At 39.5% G+C, this 19,268-nt stretch overlaps 1 protein-coding gene across 1 annotated transcript in view; it reads left to right on the top strand.

The window, feature by feature from the left end:
- The window catches only part of LOC146618857 (protein FAM98A-like), a 91,340-nt gene extending 72,514 nt beyond the window's left edge, over window positions 1–18,826 (top strand). Inside the window, exons 2-8 of the mRNA XM_085370123.1 lie at window positions 13,737–13,836; window positions 14,472–14,597; window positions 14,688–14,944; window positions 15,042–15,122; window positions 15,205–15,321; window positions 18,356–18,502; window positions 18,607–18,826. Coding sequence (XP_085226249.1) covers window positions 13,737–13,836; window positions 14,472–14,597; window positions 14,688–14,944; window positions 15,042–15,122; window positions 15,205–15,321; window positions 18,356–18,502; window positions 18,607–18,762 — 984 coding nt within the window. The 3' untranslated portion in view covers window positions 18,763–18,826. The remainder of the gene's footprint in view (window positions 1–13,736; window positions 13,837–14,471; window positions 14,598–14,687; window positions 14,945–15,041; window positions 15,123–15,204; window positions 15,322–18,355; window positions 18,503–18,606) is intronic.
- The last annotated feature ends 442 nt before the right edge of the window (window positions 18,827–19,268 follow it).

Here is a 19,268-nt window from a genome sequence, read left to right on the forward strand (position 1 = left end):
ACCTTTCTCATTATTATTTCCAAATTCTTTCTTTTTGATTTCCTTTCTTTAATCTCTGTCGGACATTTCCCTCCTCTTGTTACCCCTCGTCTTTCTTTCCCTCCTTCTTTCCAGCCCTCTTTCACCATGGGCTGGTGTGTTTTCTCCAGGACATTTCCTATCATTGTTCTTCAGTTTGCAGCACTGTGCCTCTATGTTTCCTGCCCCGTCTTAGTCCTTGCCTGCACACATTCGTCTTATGGCCACCTGGCAGCACGGACTGCCTCTCAGCACTTCCTCGTCTGATGCTGCTCCACGGGCCCCGGCCTTCTCACTCACTGAGCGCCATGCCCAGGGAACCTGCCTGACTAATTAAACGAAAACAAACTCTGCGCTTTCCCTTCGCTCTCTGCAAAACACCGCTTATTAAGGAGTAAAAGTCAAACTTCATGATTCATTAACAAGAGGAAGTCTGAGCAGACTGGACAGATCAGTGAGACTGGAGAGCAGTGGAAAGATGGAGCGAAAGAGGAAACAGGGGGAGGGTGTGGGAGCATATGTGTGTGTCTAACTTTATTTAACAGTGTGGGATGTCACAGCCCAATAATCAATCAAGGAGGCTACAAATCACCACATGTAATTTCATTAATACATAACACTAAAGTGGAAGATACTGTTTTGGTATAACAGAGCCACAGTGATCTCTGACTCTCTCAGAGCAGATACTTTTGTGTTTTTGTTCTTTATGACTTCTGGCCTCTCTGTCTCCAGTGTGAGTCTTGTAATTTCATTTAGTAAATGTGCTGACTGACATATTGAAGTGAGTGCTGAGAAGCTAACCACACCTGATTTGGTTTTACAGAACAGAACAGTTAAAGTGCCGCAAAGTAGCAGCACCACACAATTACTGTGGAATAGCAAAATTTCAACAAGCTTTTTTTTTTTCTTTCCCAAAAAGTTTCCAAAATATCACACTGAAAATGAAACTATTCATTAGATTTAAGTGTTTAACCCTTTGGGCATACATAAATGATTTCCATTGTACCAGTTTAAATGCTTTCATTGCTGTCAGCAAACACATCTGTGGTGGCGCTTTAGGGGTTCAAAAGCATCCATCAAAGTTTTCAGCTGAGCATTAGCATGACTAGTGATGAAACATTTTTATGGAAAAGTTTTTTTTTAAATGAAGTTTAATGTAAATGTGTAAAATATACATTCAATTTCAAGACATTTCAATTGATACATATTCACTCATATGTATTTATGTCAGTTTTAAAGTGACAAATATTTTATTAATTGGTCAGAAACTTTAATATTTAGTCAGAATTAGATTCTGTCTTTACAAAAGAACAGACACGCACACTTGCAAGTGTGCACGCACATGCACGCAAAGCAAATGAAATGATCAGATGGAACACATTTAGCACCTGAGGTGTTATATAAGCTATATAACTCAAACATTTTCAACATAATATATATACATATGTATAAAAAAAAGTTCATATATTCTGTATGTTTTATATACAGAATACTTACATCACGTGCATGTTGAATTATGTCTGTATGAGATGAGTGTGGAGAAAGACTCCAGCTTTATAGTTCCCAGGATAAGTGTTTCTTGCTGTTACTGATGCCATAACAGAAATGAGTTTACAGTACCGTGTGTCTGTGTCCACATGTGTATGTAAGCACTTACCGTATGTGTGTGTTCATGTATAACTGTGCTGGCATGCATGTTTACACATGTCACTAACATTTTGCAATAACAAAGTAATGCACATGTCTGTAGATGTGCCAGCTAGCATGAGTCTCACAGAGTGCACTGCATGTTAGAGTGTATGAACATGAGTGCGTGTGTCCCATTCCTCCTTTCTCCCCTCTCCTCCAGCTTTCCTCACTGTGATGTTTTGCTTTGGCTCTAATGAGTTGTAAGTGGCCAATACTTTCTTCTGCAGGAAACTCGTGTCAAACTAATTAACTTTTAATGAGAGGAAACCCACTGATTAGAGTGTTTTTCTTGGCAAATGAGCCTATTAATTCTGTTGGTTTGAGCAGCAGGGCTGAGGAGTCGGGTGAGAAGAAGGCCTCTCTTTAGCAGTCTGCACCACTCCCCACTCTCCCGCACACACACACACACACACACACACACACACTGCTCCTGCCTGATCCCCTGCTCAGTCTGTTTGGCCAGCTGCTTAAGCTTGGGCTTTTTAAGTCCAAGGCACTCTTTTGCATGCTCTGTTTCTACCACACACACACACATCGTCCCTTTCATTCATATCCAATACTGCTCTCTAGTGACCGGACAATTTCTCAAATATTAGGGTGTCTGATTTTTGTTTGAGCTACAATTTATCTAATAGCACTTTTTGTGAGTGAAAGCAATGAATTTCAAAGTTGTTTTATAATTTCTAATAAACAGATTAAACAATACAGCGAGATATATTTACTCTTTCAAGTTAGGATTTCCAGGAACTTCTTTATCCTTTACTTGGTTAGAGTGCAAATATGAAAAAAGTTTAGATCAGCAACTTAGCGGCTAATATTATAGCACCGACATACTGCTGGTAATCTCTTCTGTTTTTATATTGGTGATGAGATGAAACTGGAACTGTACAGAACATAACTGTAGGAATTTGAATAATCTTTTATTTCATTAAGCAAAATAGTCGAGAAAGCAATCAGAAGCTGATTGTGACTGTGTTAGGCCTTTTATCTCTGCTCATTACCAAAAAAAACTATAAAAGAAAAATACTTTTAAATTCATTCTGTCTTCCATAATGCTGTGTAAAGTTAACATTAACTACAGATTTTCTCCATTTCTGCTAACATGTGAAGTGTAATAACTGTTTGACGAACACTGTTACAGTTAAAATACTTTACCAAAGATAACGCCTTTGATAGTTATAAATCTGCATAAGGTTAAAAGCCTTTCACACTTATTAGTCACTGTCTGGCATCGTAAGTTACACTTTAGTTTACTACTGACATGGGTATAAAATCAACATCCCCCTACATGAAAAAGCCATTTCCTGGACCAATAGTCTCTTCAGAAAGAATAAAAATAATAATAATAATGATGATAATAATAAAATTACAAATTACACTGATGCTTAACAGTATAAATGTGTGAGAATCCAAATAACGTGACGTAATACTCAGTTTTAACTTTAAGAAGTTTATCAATCTGATATGGTGCACTTTTAAGCAATGAAAGCATATACCTGTTCAGCTGCTCGTTAATAAAAGACAAAAACGATGTTTGTCTGATGAGTCTTGATTTCTGCTGGGAAAGGTCAGAATTTGGCACAAAAACATGAAAGCATGGATCCATCCTGCCTTGTTTTAATACTTTATGCTGTTAATTGTAGTTTAACGGTGTAGGGACATTTTCTTGGCATATTTTAGGCACCAATACCTGCATTGTTGAGGACCATGTCCATCACTTTACAGCCTTGGTTTACCCATCTTTTGCTTCCAGCGGGAAGAAAATGAACATTGAGGAGTTGTGAGGAATGTTTCCAGCACATTGTTGAAACTGAAGAATTAAAGTAGTTCTACAGGCAAAAGGGAGTCCAGCACCGTAATAGCAAGGTGTACCTACAAAGTGTAAATATGGTGTGAATGCTAGCCTGCATAGGGAATTGGGAAGGGCTCTGTCGGGCCACATACTATGAGACAATGATTGGCAGTAGCCATTTTTAGTTACGTATGAATGTGTGTATATTTGCTTTACCAGGATCAGCAGTAAGCCTATTTGACATGTATTTTTTTTTATATCAGAGCAGGTCTAACTGCCAATAGACCACATTAGAAAGTGTTAATACCTTATTACAGCAGCATTTAGATCCACTGGGAGCCAAGCGTTGCTCTCTACCATTCCCTGGAATCCCGTGCAGGAGCGATTGATGTGAGGATCGGAGTGGGCCTCTCAGAACCTGGAAAATGTGCCCGTTTCATCTCTCAATTACTGTCATGGTTTGAAGTACTGATGTCCTACTTTTATCTGTCACAATATGGCTCAAGTTTGTTGAAGTATCAGGAAAAAAAAAGGCAAGCCAACAAATCCAAAAGAGAAAGAAAGAAGGACAAGTAGGGGCGGCAGTTGGTGCGGTTTCAAAGCCTGCCCGAGCCCTTAAGATTAAATCCATTTTGTTTCAAGTTCCGCACCCAGCTTGCCTGATGAGGGCTCTAGGGGTGAAGAGAGAGAAAGAGAGGGATGGAGAGAAAGAGAGGGAGAGATAGAGAGAGAATCTGTTTGATTTGTCAGAAGTTCTTTAATTTAATCTACAGCTGTCAGGATGCTGAGGATCCAGACCTCATCACTGCCTTTTATCTGCCTGATTTCACCCCAGGCACCATACACTCTTCTCTAACAGACACACACACACACACACACTGAATAAAAGAAGGAGAAGACAGGATAAATACTATTCATTTTTTAAAGAACACAAAGAAAAGCTAGAAAGTAAGCGCACAAAACATATGAAAAAAAAGGGAGTGTCAGCTAATATCTAGGAGTCTATGTTTAATCTGATGTTTCACGTGTGCGACTGACTTTGTAAAATCGCCGGTGTATGAACACGCAGCGCACGAACAAAGATGAAAGCACACTAAAGTCAGGTGGCAGATGTTAAGATAGACATGGCGAGATGTAAATTATTACCAAAGCATGTACAGTAAGGGAACACTATAAAATCCACGTGCACGGTAAAACTCATGGCTTCCATGTGCCAGCTGTCAGGACTCATCTCTGTCTGATCTGCAGTAGAGGTGAAACAATTATTAGTTACCTTAGTAATTATATCAATTAAATAATTAACAAATAACAAACAGCAAACAATATCAAGCTGCAGCTCTTCAGATGTCCTTGTCTTGAACTGTATTAACAAACTAGCCGGTCACGTTGGTATTTTAGGACATTACGTGTTTTCTAAAAGCAGTGGCATGAGGGTGGTACCTACAAATTCATTGCTAAGGATACATTCAAATATTGCCAAGAGTGTGGAAAAGCAACAAGTGCATCTTTTTATATCTTTATATCCAAAGGCCTGAGCATTTCAAAGGTTACTGTGTCTGATGTGGGCCTGTCTGATCATTACTGTGTTTTCTTTGAAAGTAAAATCTCAGCCCACACAAATATATCAACAACAGTGATCACAAAACGGTGTATAACTGAACACAGTAGTGCAATTTTTAACCAGGTCTTCCCATTAACACCTGACCTGTCCAGAGGGTCAGTCAATGAGCTCGTCAATAGCTTCAATGCTAACATGTTACAGTTTTTTCTGATTGCTTAAGCACATTTTTTGTAACTATTGGCTAATTTTGCAAAACTCTTCACACAAATAAGAAAACCTGTCACCCAATCATCAAAACATTGTAGTTCTCTTGCAAAAGCAAACACAGCTAGATTAACTCTTCACACCTTCGTAAAAATGGTGTTTCCGTATCAAACAGTACACACAAGCCATCATCTACTAAGCACACAATGCGCCAACTGCGCACTGATGGTATGAATACAAAACACATCTGGCTTTTGCTTTCTCTGTGCACAAGGTAGGCTATGTCAGTGTGAGCTCATACTTCTGTCATAGATCCATAAGCATAGAGGGATCCAAACTTCAAGTACTGCTGTTTATTCACACACATCAAAACAAACACAAGTGTTCATTTCCAAGTATAGGATTATTTGCAGTCGCCATAATGACTATATGGGTTACTTGGTCTGCAGTGAACATGCTTCCTCTGCCCCAGCATCTGGTCATCTAGCAATTCTCTAAAGTACAATTTCAGTATTTTTACATCAATGGTATTGGTGTGTTTCTCATTGGCATACGGCAGTGCTACAGATCTTAGTGCGAAGTGACTGTACTCACTGATTCTCATTTCAAAATGTCCTTATGGTACTTGCTACAGTGTAGCGGCTCGAGTTAGGCTGGACCCGTTGGCCAGCTTCCCTCAGGGTCATTCCACGGTTGATTACATGGTCCACTATTGTAGCTCTGATGTCATCAGCAATTCTATTTCTTACTCTTCCTACCCTTCCTCTCCCCCCTCCTCGTCTTCCTCTTGCTCCTCCTTGTCCTTGTCGTCCTCTTCATCCTACTTCTTCACCTCCACGTCCTCTTCCTCGGCCTCCTCTACTTCTCACTCTTTCTGCTCCCTCCATTGTACTCCGCACACACAGCTTACCTGTATTATAGTGCTTAGGCTGATTGCAAAGTGAACTAATTATCTAAAAAAGTTTTCACATGTGAAAGTGTGCCAGACAGTTGGCAAGTTAGTGTTAATGATAGCTATACATGTGTATACTTTTGCTAGGAGTGTGTTGGAAATTTGGTAATTTAGTGTTGTGCAGTGAATTGTGCCTACAGTTTTGCAAAGTGTGTGTTACAAAATTGCAAACTGAGTGCAAAGCAGTTTTTGTGCTTTTAGTTTTGCAAACTCAGTGAGTGGTTTTGCTATAAGTCTGAATAGTTTTAGAGATTGTGCTACAGGAATCACAGTTAGGGTTTAAGCAATCAGAAAAAACTGTAAATGTAATGGACACTATTGCTCCCATTAAGGTGAAGGTTATCTCTGGAAGGAAAAAGTCTCCATGGAGAAACTCCACACTGGTGAAAAATGAAAAAAGAGAGTGTAGGAAAGCTGAGTGCAGATGGAGAAAAACAAACCTCCAGGTTCATTATGACATTTATAAAGAGAAACTTCACAATTATAATTTACAACTGAGGAATGCAAGGAGGTCCTACTTCTCTGACATCATCACTAAAAACAGCCATAATGCTCGGGTCTTATTTTCTACAGTTGACAGGCTAACAAACCCTCCTGTGTCAGTGGCAGCTGAACTTCATTCGACCATGGCCTGCAATGACTTTGCCAAATTCTTCACTGAAAAAATCCAAAAAATTAGACAAGCAATTGGTACATCAACAGCAGATCCAGGATATGTACTGTGTCCACCAAAAAACTGTTTAAACACCATGAAACAGTTTCAACCTATTAACAGCAAAGACCTGGAGGACATCTTAGGTCAACTGAACTCCTCCTCCTGCTGTTTAGATGTCCTGCCAACAAGTTTTTTCAAAAAGGTCTCAAAGACTTTAGAGTCAGACCTGTTACAGATCGTCAACTTTTCTTTATTATCAGGTGTGTTTCCAGAATCACTAAAAACTGCTGTAATCAAACCTATGCTGAAAAAGGACAATCTTGACAAGACACAAATGAACAACTACAGGCCAATCTCAAATCTCCCGTTTTTAAGTAAGATCATTGAAAAAGCAGTTTCTCAACAGCTCAGTTACTTCTTAAAACAGAATAATTGCTACGATGCCTTCCAGTCAGGTTTTAGACAGAACCACAGCACTGAAACCGCTCTGACCAAAGTGTTTAATGACATATGTCTGAATACAGACAGTGGAAAAATGTCAGTCCTAGTTTTACTGGATCTCAGTGCAGCATTTGATACAGTTGACCACAACATATTACTCAAACGACTGGAGAACTGGACAGGTCTTTCAGGAACTGTACTAAACTGGTTCAAAACATACGTAGAAAACAGGAAATACTTTGTATCAATAGGTAACTTCACATCTGAGCAGACAAGTATCACATGTGGAGTTCCCCAAGGTTCCATCTTGGGACCCCTTCTGTTTAACATCTACATGCTCCCACTGGCACAGATTATAAACAACAACAAAATAAACTATCACAGCTATGCAGATGACACACAAATATATATCACAATGTCACCAGGAGACCGAGGCCCTGTACAGGCTCTTGGTAAATGCATTGAGGAAATCAATGACTGGTTGTGCCACAATTTTCTCCAGCTAAACAAAAACAAAACTGAGGTAATAGTCTTTGGCGCCAAAGAAAAACGATTACAGGTCACCAGAGAACTTCAATCTATACATCTAAAAACCACAAACCAGGTGAGAAATTTGGGTGTAGTGATGGATGCAGACCTAAACTTAGAAAAACACATTAAGACAATAACAAAGTCAGCTTACTATCACCTCAAGAATATATCAAGGATAAAAGATCTGATGTCTCAACAGGACCTGGAAAAACTAGTCCATGCATTCATCTTTAGTAGGCTTGATTACTATAACAGCATCTTTACAGGTCTACCTAAAAAATCAGTCAGACAACTACAGCTCATTCAGAACTCTGCTGCTCGAGTCCTCACTAAGACCAAAAAAGTGGACCACATCAGTCCAGCTCTGAGGTCCTTACACTGGCTGCCTGTCCGTCAGAGGATAGACTTTAAAGTTCTGATGCTGGCCTATAAAGCTCTGAATGGTTTAGGACCAAAATACATCAATGACCTCCTGACCCAGTATGAACCATCCAGATCCCTCAGGTCATCTGGATCCGTTTTTTTATCAGTTCCCAGAGTCAGAACCAGACACGGAGAAGCTGCATTCAGCTTTTATGCTCCTTATATCTGGAACAAACTCCCAGAAAGCCTCAGATCAGCTGAAACACTCAGTTTATTTAAATCCAGGTTGAAGACTCACCTGTTCTCAGCTGCATTTGAATAAAGCACCAAATCCACACTTTAAGCTTAAATTTCAAAACTTACATTTAACTACTGATTTTATCTACTGTTCTGATTTTATCTGTTTTGATTTTATATACTGTTGTTTGTTTGTTTGTTTGTTTGTTTGTTTGTTAATTAGTTAGTTAGTTTATTTGCTTGTTTTAATCAATTTTAAATCATGCTTTTTATTTGTTCTTGTTTCTAATGTCTCTGTAAAGCACTTTGAATCACCTTGTTGTTGAATTGTGCTATACAAATAAACTTGCCTTGCCTTGCCTAGTGTTAAGAGGAAAACTGAAAAATTAATCTCGTTTGTGCTTGCTGTCTTGAAACATATAAAACTCTTAATGGGCTATATGTTTATGCCATATATCTTCTCACAGCTGTGTCAGTATACTGAGTAAATGTGCAGATTGCTGCTGCTGGCCTATAAATATATATGGATTCTGGATTTTTGGGGCTGATGCCGATAAGTGCTGTCACAACACCAGAAAATGATACTAATCTGCCCTATATTCTTTATACTGTTACTCAAACAATCTTGTGTTTTTAGGGTAAAAACCTAAAAGTTACAGAATAAGACATATGGATAGTTAATTAGAATAAAATGACAGAAAGCGGAACTTTAAATATGTGTATCGGATATAGTCGCATATTGATGCTGATGAACGCGATCGCTCAGAATAACTTGCATGTTCGCTGGACTAAGCATTCAGACTTTCATTGTTCCACACATGTATGCTACTTGTTCAGGGGTGAAGGATAACTCTTGTGACCACATCACTTTTTCCACATCTCTGAAATCCAGATGCACTCCGTATTAAACCGCGAGCATATGTAGATCAAATACTGTGTGGCATCTAATTGAACTCATGTCAGTACAGAGTAAAAGACTGTCTGGCGAATTCACAGTGCCTTAAAAGAATGTCGCGTGTCATTGTCTACCTGGGCATCAACCCTGCTCTGAACCAAGCAGAGCAGTCGTAAATATGCAACAGTACATGTGCAAAAAAGTTTACTGTTGAAGCAACTCCAAGTTTTATCTCTTTGAGGCATTACACAGAGGACACTGTCCTCTGTTTTTTCATTTGGAAATGGTGTTGTTGGGTTCACATCTTTTTAAGTGGTGTGATATGCTTAGAATAAAAAAAAGAAAAGTCTAACTTTTGTTATACAGTGGAATTTCCCCTTGATATTAACTTCTTATCCCCAGTTGGACAACAATATGTCCAAAACAGTCAACTCTCCTTATGTTTAATGTTTCTGATCTCCATCCATTTTTTGCCTTTCCACCTACTTCTTAATATCCCCACAATTCTCCCTCTCTCAGCGGTTGTATATCCCCCATCAGCTTGTCCTCTCCTGGCAAAAGCTCTCATTTCCCGTACTCTCTCAATCTTACAAAAGTCCAGTCACTCACTCCCTTGCACGTCGTACATCCACAGCTTTTAAAGCACCTCTCACACACATGCAAGCATCAGATCCAGACTCCGACACTCACTATTCTTCTCTATCTCTCCCATAGGGCTATGCAACTGCAGATAGACGTACACTCCTTTAGTCTGTGAAAGAGGAAATTAGAATTAGACACTTGGGCAAAGCCTGGCCTGCAGAAATGGGATCTCACTGGTGTCCCTGAAGGCTTTAAATGGTCTCTTTCTCTCCTGTCCTCAAGATAGTTTTGAATAGAGGAACCTGTGGATGCCAGAGAGTGCTATCTTGTTATTGAATCTGGGAACTTGACAAGAATTATAGACTGCCTAAAGCTGCACTATGTCCAACCTCTGCCTGAAGAAATCCAGCGTTTTACCAATTCACTTCACTCCTTTTTTTCCTGTCTTGGCTGCTGTATTTTCCTCTTTTCCATATCCTGCATTTCTCTTTCACCTCCCAGTTAACCTTTACTGTCAGCCATATAGGACTGGGATTAGGCTAGAACTCACAGTGCATTTATGACTGTCTGGCTAATGCATTATGCGATTAATTTATCATTTATGAGCACACCAGCAGTTATTTCGTGACTACTTGACTTGTCTTCTTCATTTCAGATACTTAATACAACACTACCACTACCCCCCTTCCCCTGTTTCCCCCTCCCCATCTGGCTGCCTCTGTCTGAGGTGAAACTGGATGGCTGTCAGCCCGCTCAAGATTTTGTCATGTGTCCAAATAGCATTTAAAATTATGCTGCAACTGTATCAGCTGGAAATACTAGTAGTAAAGAGGATGTATCAGCTTAAAAGTACAGTGTCAGCCAGGCAATCAACAACATTTGAATTTTATTCTTTTACATGAATATATAAATTCGTCCTCGCACAAGTAAATACACCTTCCGATAAATATAAACTCATCAAAGCTACAGACTGCATTTTCTGTTTTTTAGTGGTTGTATCAAAAGTAAAGCAAGCCAGGGGAGTCCCACCTCACAACTTCAAAGAAAATCAGTGTAAATCCTGGATGTACAAACTCATGTAGCCAGCTTACCAAGTTACCAAAAAGTCAGCCGTCCAGCCATCCGTTTGAGCTGCACCCAGCTATCACGGGGCAACACATTTTGTCAGTTCACAAAGATGAAATGAATATAATCTGTTTCTGTCATTTCTTTAAGAAACCATATGCCAAAGTCAGTTTCACCTTTTTTGGATGAAGGTGTTGCAGACAAGACAGGCTGGGGTTCAGTGCATTTCATACCATGCAATGAATTTCACATTACATTCCTTACACATTTAAATCCTGTATATTTCTGAAAAAAAGCATCATTATCTCCTAGGGGTATTCTTTGAGGTGTGGTTTCAGTGCTGGAGTTTTTGTTGTCCACCTATGAGATCACAACTCTGACCGTGAGGACCGACAATTAAGCCATACTCATTATGTGACTGGAGCTTTCTTTCTTATATGCACTCCAACCCTTAAGGGCCTTAAGTTTGTTATTCACAAACAGCTCACCTTTGCATCAAAAAGGCTGATGCAGAACGTGGATAGGGTGGTATACCATTACACAACTAGCATCCATTACAAGGTTGCATTCATTAAATCTGCAGAACGATCTGAGTATTTACCCTCAAAAATAAAGCTTTTTGTTAAGAATGGAGCTCGTATTGTGCTTACAGAACCCCTGTGATAGTGAAGACTAATTCAAATGAAATTCTTTTGAAAAGAAAGATGTCCATGGAAATTATTTTGTGTTAAGTTTTCTCTTTAAAAATAAACCTTTTTTTTTTTTAGCATTAATATTATACCATATTTTCTAAAGAGTCCTGCTTAAGATAAGACAGTGATAATTTAATGGACAGATCAAAATATTACAAGATTTACTCAACAGCATGTTGACAATAATGTATTACAGTAGTGTTAAAAGTACGTTAAACGTTACTTGAATAATATTTTTTTTATTTAAACAGTTAAATTACCCTCAGTAAACAGAAGCAGGCAGCGTGTTTAATGTTACCAGGTGTGAGGACACGTCGCTCTAATTGATGTATAATTTATTTCAGGTTATAACCATGATAAGGCAGACCAGTGCATTACCGAAGCCCATTGTGAACTGACTAAAAGACTAAATGGTTATACTTAAAATTTGATACATCAAATATTAAAAATCGACTATTTTAACATTTTGCAGGTTTCCTCTGCACAGGTGAACAACCTTAACTTGAGCAAATCATGATGCAACACTGCCACCCAGAGATCGAATTTGGGACACCCAATTTATGTTCATGTCTTTGAACTCGCTTTCAGAACATGAAATTATAACTTTTGTTCTGGCTTTTGTTCACTGCACCCATCGGATTCTGAGGGAGAATTTTAGTCGTCACAAGAGTGTCAGCGTCTGTTCAGCCTTAAAGTTAGCCATGCTAGGTTAGGTTATGATCTGATCATACACAGTGGAGATGACAGGTTGGGGTTAGGGCTCGGGTTGGGCTGACATCTTAAAATTTCCCACCGCTGATGTGTTGTAATATAATAAATGCAAAACTGCACTGCCAAAACAGAGATTGAATTTTATATAACACATTTACACACACCTGCCACTTTATTAGATGTACCTTGCTAGCATAGGATATGAGCCCCTTTGCTTTCACAATTGCCTTCATTTTTGTGGCATAGATTCAACAGGTTGTCCTGTTGAAAGCAAAAAACACTCAGCTGGCCCAAAATGTGCCAAGAAATTATGTCCCACATCACTGCACAACCAGCAGACTGAACCAATGATACAACAGTCAGGATGGATACATGGAGTTTATGCCGAATGCTGAAACTACCCGTCTTCTGTTGCTGTAGCATATCTGCTTCAAGGTTTGATGTATGGTATCTGGTATGCTCTTCTGCATACCTTGCTTGTGACGAGTGGTAACTGGAGTTACTTTTCCTTTTAGCTTTAATGCAGCTTCGGTTCATTCTGCTCTGGCCTCTGACATCAAGCAGTTTTTGAAAAAACTCAAGACCATCCCATCTGACACCAACAACCACGCCACGTTTAAAGTCATATAAAATCACCCGTTTCCCCATTCTGAAATTCAGCTTGAACTTCAGCAGGCTGTCTTGACCATGTCTACATGCCTAAATGCACTGAGTTGCTGCCATGTGACTGGGTGATTAGATATTTTTGATAACAAGAAGCTGAACAAGTGTAAGCAATGAAGTGGAAGTGAGCGTATTTTTGACTCGCTGTACTTTGAGTCAAGCTATCAAACATATGATTATCATCACCACAACAACAAAAAGTAAAGTTAAATATCTGACCAAAAGGATCTGTGTTAGGGGACTTTCAGTCATTACTACTGCCAAACAAACCATTCACTCAAAATGTACTTTAAGGATCTCACAACAAGAAGTCATGAATTGGACATCGCAGTGTTTATAAGGCTACACAGACAAATTAAAGCCAAATATGTAAATAATATAATAAAAATAAAATGTATCTAATTATTCGCAGTCTAGCCCAGTTCAGTGCCAAAATATGGTAAATACTACCATAACTTTTATGTTTATCTTTTCTTCGTGGAGAGGAGCGCGGGGACAGTTTCAGCCATCAAAGCTCTGGGGTGATTAACATGTTTGATTTTCGTCGTTACGAAACTTTAATTTGAGAAGAGAAACCTTATTCTCTGCCTGCTTTCTGGGCTTTTGACGTATAATGACACTTGCCGATACGCCTGACAGGTGAATAGGTAATCTCATTTGTCGCCTCCACTTACTTCCTGGTCAGGTACCCGGTCTCGTCTCCCGGTGCAGATGTGACGAGCTTCCCTGTCCGCTGCTCAGCTGGCTGTGCGCAGAGCTCAGGACTCTCTGCCCGGAGCTACGAGGTGAGGCTCAGGCCTGAGATTTTCATTCATAAATCTTTGAGAGAGGCTTTTTCATGTTTAACCATTGCCTTTAATACAGCACATTCTCCCAAGGAAGGAGGAAACCATCTCAGGATTGTGGATTTTTTACTGTCTCACGCAGAGGGGTCACTGTGGTCTCAAGTGGGCCGACTCAGCAAAGCAACTGCTTAAGAATCGACCTTACTTTTTATGTAATGTAAAACAAAATGCAAGTCCTTTCTGAAAACATCCACATTAATTCACCAAACCAGTTACAGAACAGCCAATTTAGATGCCTTAAATAAATAAAAATAACAGGATATTTTTTACACGTTGACAGATGCTCTACTAAAGTAAAACATCTTCGCATGTTGAGTAGACTTGGATTTGGAAACATTTGGATAGTGACACCATTTTCATAATTTTACCCGCAGTTAATTTAATATGAAGCTACTGAGATGCACCTCACATTAGCTGTAATTTATGTGCATTATATAACTACAACCAAAACATGCTTTGGTAAACAAACTGATGGTTACTATGTTACAAATATAAGCCATGAAAAAAATCAGATCTTTCTGACTCAACTTGCAGTGAAATGTGTTAAATAAACTGGCTTAATTGTCCTTTTTTAGACTCAGGAGGGTCAGGTGATGTGCTGCTGGCGGGAGAGCTGAAAAATGTACTATCAAACATATCCTCTCCCCTCGCTGTGCTGACCTCCGAGGTGTTGGACCCATCCACTCTCAACAAAGTCGCTGGTGAGAAACAGGACTGTGGTGGATACTGTTGTAGTAAGAACAGATGATTGCAGTGCTCGTGGATTTAGTGATCTTTTGCACATCTTGCAGAGTTCCTTGTATCAGAATTGCAAGCAGCTCACATTATCAAGTACAAAGAGTCACATCCTGACGAGCGGGCGACAGAAGCGGACTCTGAAAAAGAGCAGCGAGTTGAAGATCTGAGCCGTGACTTTTGTGAGGAAAACGAAGGCGATGACGGTTTGGGTGAAAACAGGAGGAAAGCAGAGATGCAAGCAGAATGGATTTTACTTCTGCGTGCTCTCAACATGGACGCCTCCTCTCGGTTTGAGGACGTTTTGAACGAGGTAAGCTTGAAATAACAGAGATTGAGCCATGAATAAATTGCGAATACAGACTGAGAAGCACTGAAAGAGGAGTTTACAAACATTTGCTTTAATGCAGGTGAATGAGAGGCTTTCTCGCCTACCAAGTGGAGACATGACCAAACCTCTTCTCAGCACCAGCCTCAGCTCAGAGCAGTGGGTAAGCTGCCAGGCCTGTTTTCAGCTCACAAGACTTTAGACGTGACTCTAATGTGGCATTTACATCTTTGCCTGTTTCTCAGCTTCAAGTGAAAAAAATGAATGAAATTCTGTCCGAGGACTATCGGCGTCGGCGACAAATGATGGTCACGCGCTTTCAGGTTACGCTTGAATCATTTGCATGGGGAGAAAAACGAAAGGTAGGAATGTTAAATAACTCTGTTCATCATTTGCCTGTTAGCTGAGTTATTTTACTCTGAGCCTTGGTTCATCTCTTCAGTCTATTCCCTTTTAATAAGAAAATCTTAGTTCAGCAGTGGTAGTGCATGAGGAAGCTTTGGACTGCCCATCTACCTGCAGAGGGCGTCTCCTGTCAGATGTGGGCCCTATAAAAATTGTGCTCTTGTGGCTCTTGCCTGTGCTATTGCCAGTCTGTCAGCCAGCTGCAGACAAGAGCGAAGTTCTAACATGCAAAGAGCTGAAGTGAAACAGAATGTTAAAAACAATGAAAAGTGTGCACTGTAGCCCCTTCCTCAGCTTTTCATAATGTATTTTTTCCACTTCTGGTGAACTCTGCTGTTCCTTATTCCGGCCCACTTTTCAACCAATCAGCATTTAACTGATGCACAGTGTCTTCCACATGGGGCACTGCACAGTTGAGATTTTGTTCGATTGCAATGGTGGTTTAAAAACCCGTCTCCAGAGGCAAATACTGACACAACCTTGGTAGCATAAATTAAGCATAAGGCAGATTTCTTCTACTTGGGTGCCCCTCGCAAACAGAAGCTTTGAACAGCAGGTGGAGCTTTTACATCGGAAGTCAGATTTTGGAGCTGCGAGTGATTTCGTACCAAGTAAACCCCATGGCAGGCTTCCAGGCAGTGTGTGGAGTATAACATAATGATTATTCATTTATTTACTGTGCTTAAAAATGGCACCTCAGCACAGAGAGCCTGGTCAGTACCACGTGTATGGTTTATTTAGCAGTCACAAATACAGAACACTGGTTGTAAAGATTACAAGTTCTCACCGCTGCCACCTCGGATTACAAAGGTAGGGTTGGTGTGATGTCTCTGACTTTTTACGTGGGAAGTCCAACTTGATTCAGGGTTTTAGCTGAAAATTCCAGCTGCAAACTTGAAATTTCCAACTTCTCACTGAAAATGGAATACAGCACGTATCCACGAGATGACCATTTTAAGGGTGTCTTTACCGTCTGATATCAGTTGAATGCAAGAGTAGTAAAGAAGTGTTTGAAACTGAGCGTTTAGTGTAGTCTGAAGCCTAAATGTTTAGTTTGCAGGGATTACTTGTTCATATGCTTACCTCATTTGAAACTTTGACTGTTTAAATATGAGAATTAATACAACAGAAAATATGGCACGGAATAGGTCCACTTTAATGTGACTGAGAATGAAGAAACCCAGGTTAGAGTAACATTTGTGAAGACACTAAGCAGCACTCTGAAGTTTATTTAATGCACAAAATGAGTGGCGGTTCTTCATTTGCATCTGCATCAAATATCTCCAAAATGCATGAGAACCCTGCCTTCTCTAACACCTGTAACAAGTAGAGTGTATGTAATAAAGAAGATGAGCAGCACATCTGAAGCCTCAATCTGAGATTTTGACTGTCATCATTTTCATCTTCAAACTGAAGGAGGGTGGATGTGTGTTCATGCAGGAGTGATTGCAAGTTAGGCATTCCCTGATTCATCATCTTTCTCTTTTTTTAAATCCTACTTGGTGCCGTAATTGATAAAATCAATGCCATGCTGCAGTAAATAGGACTTAAAACTGCTGACTGAGATGATAAATTCATTAGGAAGGTTCATAAATTTAGTGAGAACCCATTTGTCTAATGTCGTCTTGCAAACAGAGGATTTCCCATTAGGAGAAAAAAAATGTAGTTTTACTTCACTCTTTAGACCTATAGGCTATGTTTAGAGCTGGGCGATATGAGATTTTTTCATATCACGATATGTTTTTTTCATTTCAGTCGATAACGATATCTATCACGATATAAGCCAAATAACTATATTTGTAAGATTTAAATGTGCCATTGCTCACAAGTAAAATGTGAAATAATCAGCAGCTTGTTTTGATTTAAATATTTATTTCCCATAATAAGTTCAACAGGGTAGATGTACTTAAGGAACATGAGACTTTTTCAGATAAATAAAGGCAAATATTGCAAAGTACACAAAAGGCAGTTGCTAAAGCGTTTAAGTTTCAAAATAGAACAAACGAAACAGACTACTAAATTGTCAATTCCACTTAGAAACAAAATATTAATTCTAAAAATAAATCTTAGTTTGTTTTACAGAAGAACAGACAAAATTTAGTAACTTTTGTCAATATCAAATAAACTGAGAACTAAAAGGAAATTCTCACTCTCTCCTTGTTGTATAGCTTAGCTTTTCAAACAGTTTTAACAGTTACTTTAGTCTGACAAAAGCCGAATGACAAATTAGCGCTTTCAGTCAGAGATTGAGCATGCACCGGCTTATTGTATTTCCAGACTTGCTTTCGGCACAATTTACTACTCTGTTTTCGGCACAATTTACTACTCTGTTTTCGGCACAATTTACTACTCTGTTTTTTGTCAGACTTGAAATGGCAGAAATACCTTCACACTACGGAACTTCTGTGGCTCTTCCGTTCGACAATCTCTCCGGCATTGGAACCATCATCTGTTTTCTCTTCGGTAACCTTCGGTCACGCTCTCGGTTGATTTTTCTCTAGTCGGCACACTCATTTCCTCCATTACCCGGGCGGCACGGCGGCTGGCTGCTTCCCAAACAAATACACATGTGCGGCTTGGCACTTGTGCTGTACGTAACATGTCACGTGACGTGACGCTGCGGCTGTGATTGGTTCGGCTCTGCGCTACTTAATTTTGATTGGCTGTTCTTCTTTTTTTTTTAAGAGGACAAGAGAGATGAGGCCTATCGCAATAGTTTAATTTTTCTATCGAGAAAAAGTTATTTCGCAATACATATCGTTATCGTTCTATCGCCCAGCTCTAGCTATGTTGAATCTTTATATACAGTATATGTCTGTTACTGTCTGCAAGATCACGGTGTTATTAGGACAACACTGACATCGTGTGGTCTGACTGAACTGCAACACACTACTTTTATGTCAGTCGGCTTTAGGCCATCGTCAGAGCATGTGCTGGTGACGCAGAAGATGAATGTCAGACATCTCCATTCAGTCCATCATTTATTTACAGGAGCGCAGTGCTGCGCTGGCTTCGGCGCCTAATCTTGCGTCCCTCATCGGCTCTTCCCAAGTGTCTCCATCTCTGCTGCTCGCTGCCAGAGAGGATCAGTCCTTCATTGACCCGGTCAAAGCTGGAACAAGCACCTCTGTTTACAAGGTACAATCATGAACGTGTCTGTGATCCTTAATGAAGATGCCTCTGACTCCAGCTAAGTAAGCATTTTCTTTTTCTTTTTGTTGTTTTTTTTCTGGTGTCACTAGATGTTGATCGGCAGTGTACCAGACAGAGGAGGACGACCTGGGGAAATTGAGCCTCCTATGCCAGCATGGACAGGGAGAAGCTCGAAAGGCAACCGAGGGGGACGAGGAGGCGGACAATCTCATAAGCATAAGAAGAAGAAAGGGAAAAAAGATTAACTTGTCCGTCTTTTTGGCCTTACTTATCAATTTAAGAAATAAGCGATCATTTTGCTTTATTGAAATCCTTGTTGCGAGGTAAACGACGATTGGGAAGTGCTATATATAATTTTGTAGTTATAAATCTGTGTATATTTTATAGTTATAAGTCATGCACATACCAGATTGTGTACATTTCTATAAAAGCAATGAAGTACTGGTACATGACCAGATATTTTGGTAAAAGAGCAGAAAATGGAAAAAATGTTGGCTTTCCACATTTATCAGTAAGTTTGTTTAAGAATAAACCTCTGAAACACACATCTGTTGGTATTTTGTGCAGTTTACATAAAGCATCTTTTAAGGATTATTGCATGAATATTTTATGCTCACTTCACATTTTGGAGACAAGAGTTCCCCTTGCCTTTTTTAGGTGATTTCACAAGATAGCAAACATGTTTATGTGGAATGAAAAAGCCTCACTTACATCTTAAAAAACTGAAGGGTGACTTTGAATATCTAAGAAT

This window comes from Diplotaxodon limnothrissa, linkage group LG14, assembly GCF_057381915.1.
Source record: "Diplotaxodon limnothrissa isolate DT_005_m linkage group LG14, D_limnothrissa_male_GT1.1, whole genome shotgun sequence".
NCBI classification, from domain to species: Eukaryota; Metazoa; Chordata; class Actinopteri; order Cichliformes; family Cichlidae; genus Diplotaxodon; species Diplotaxodon limnothrissa.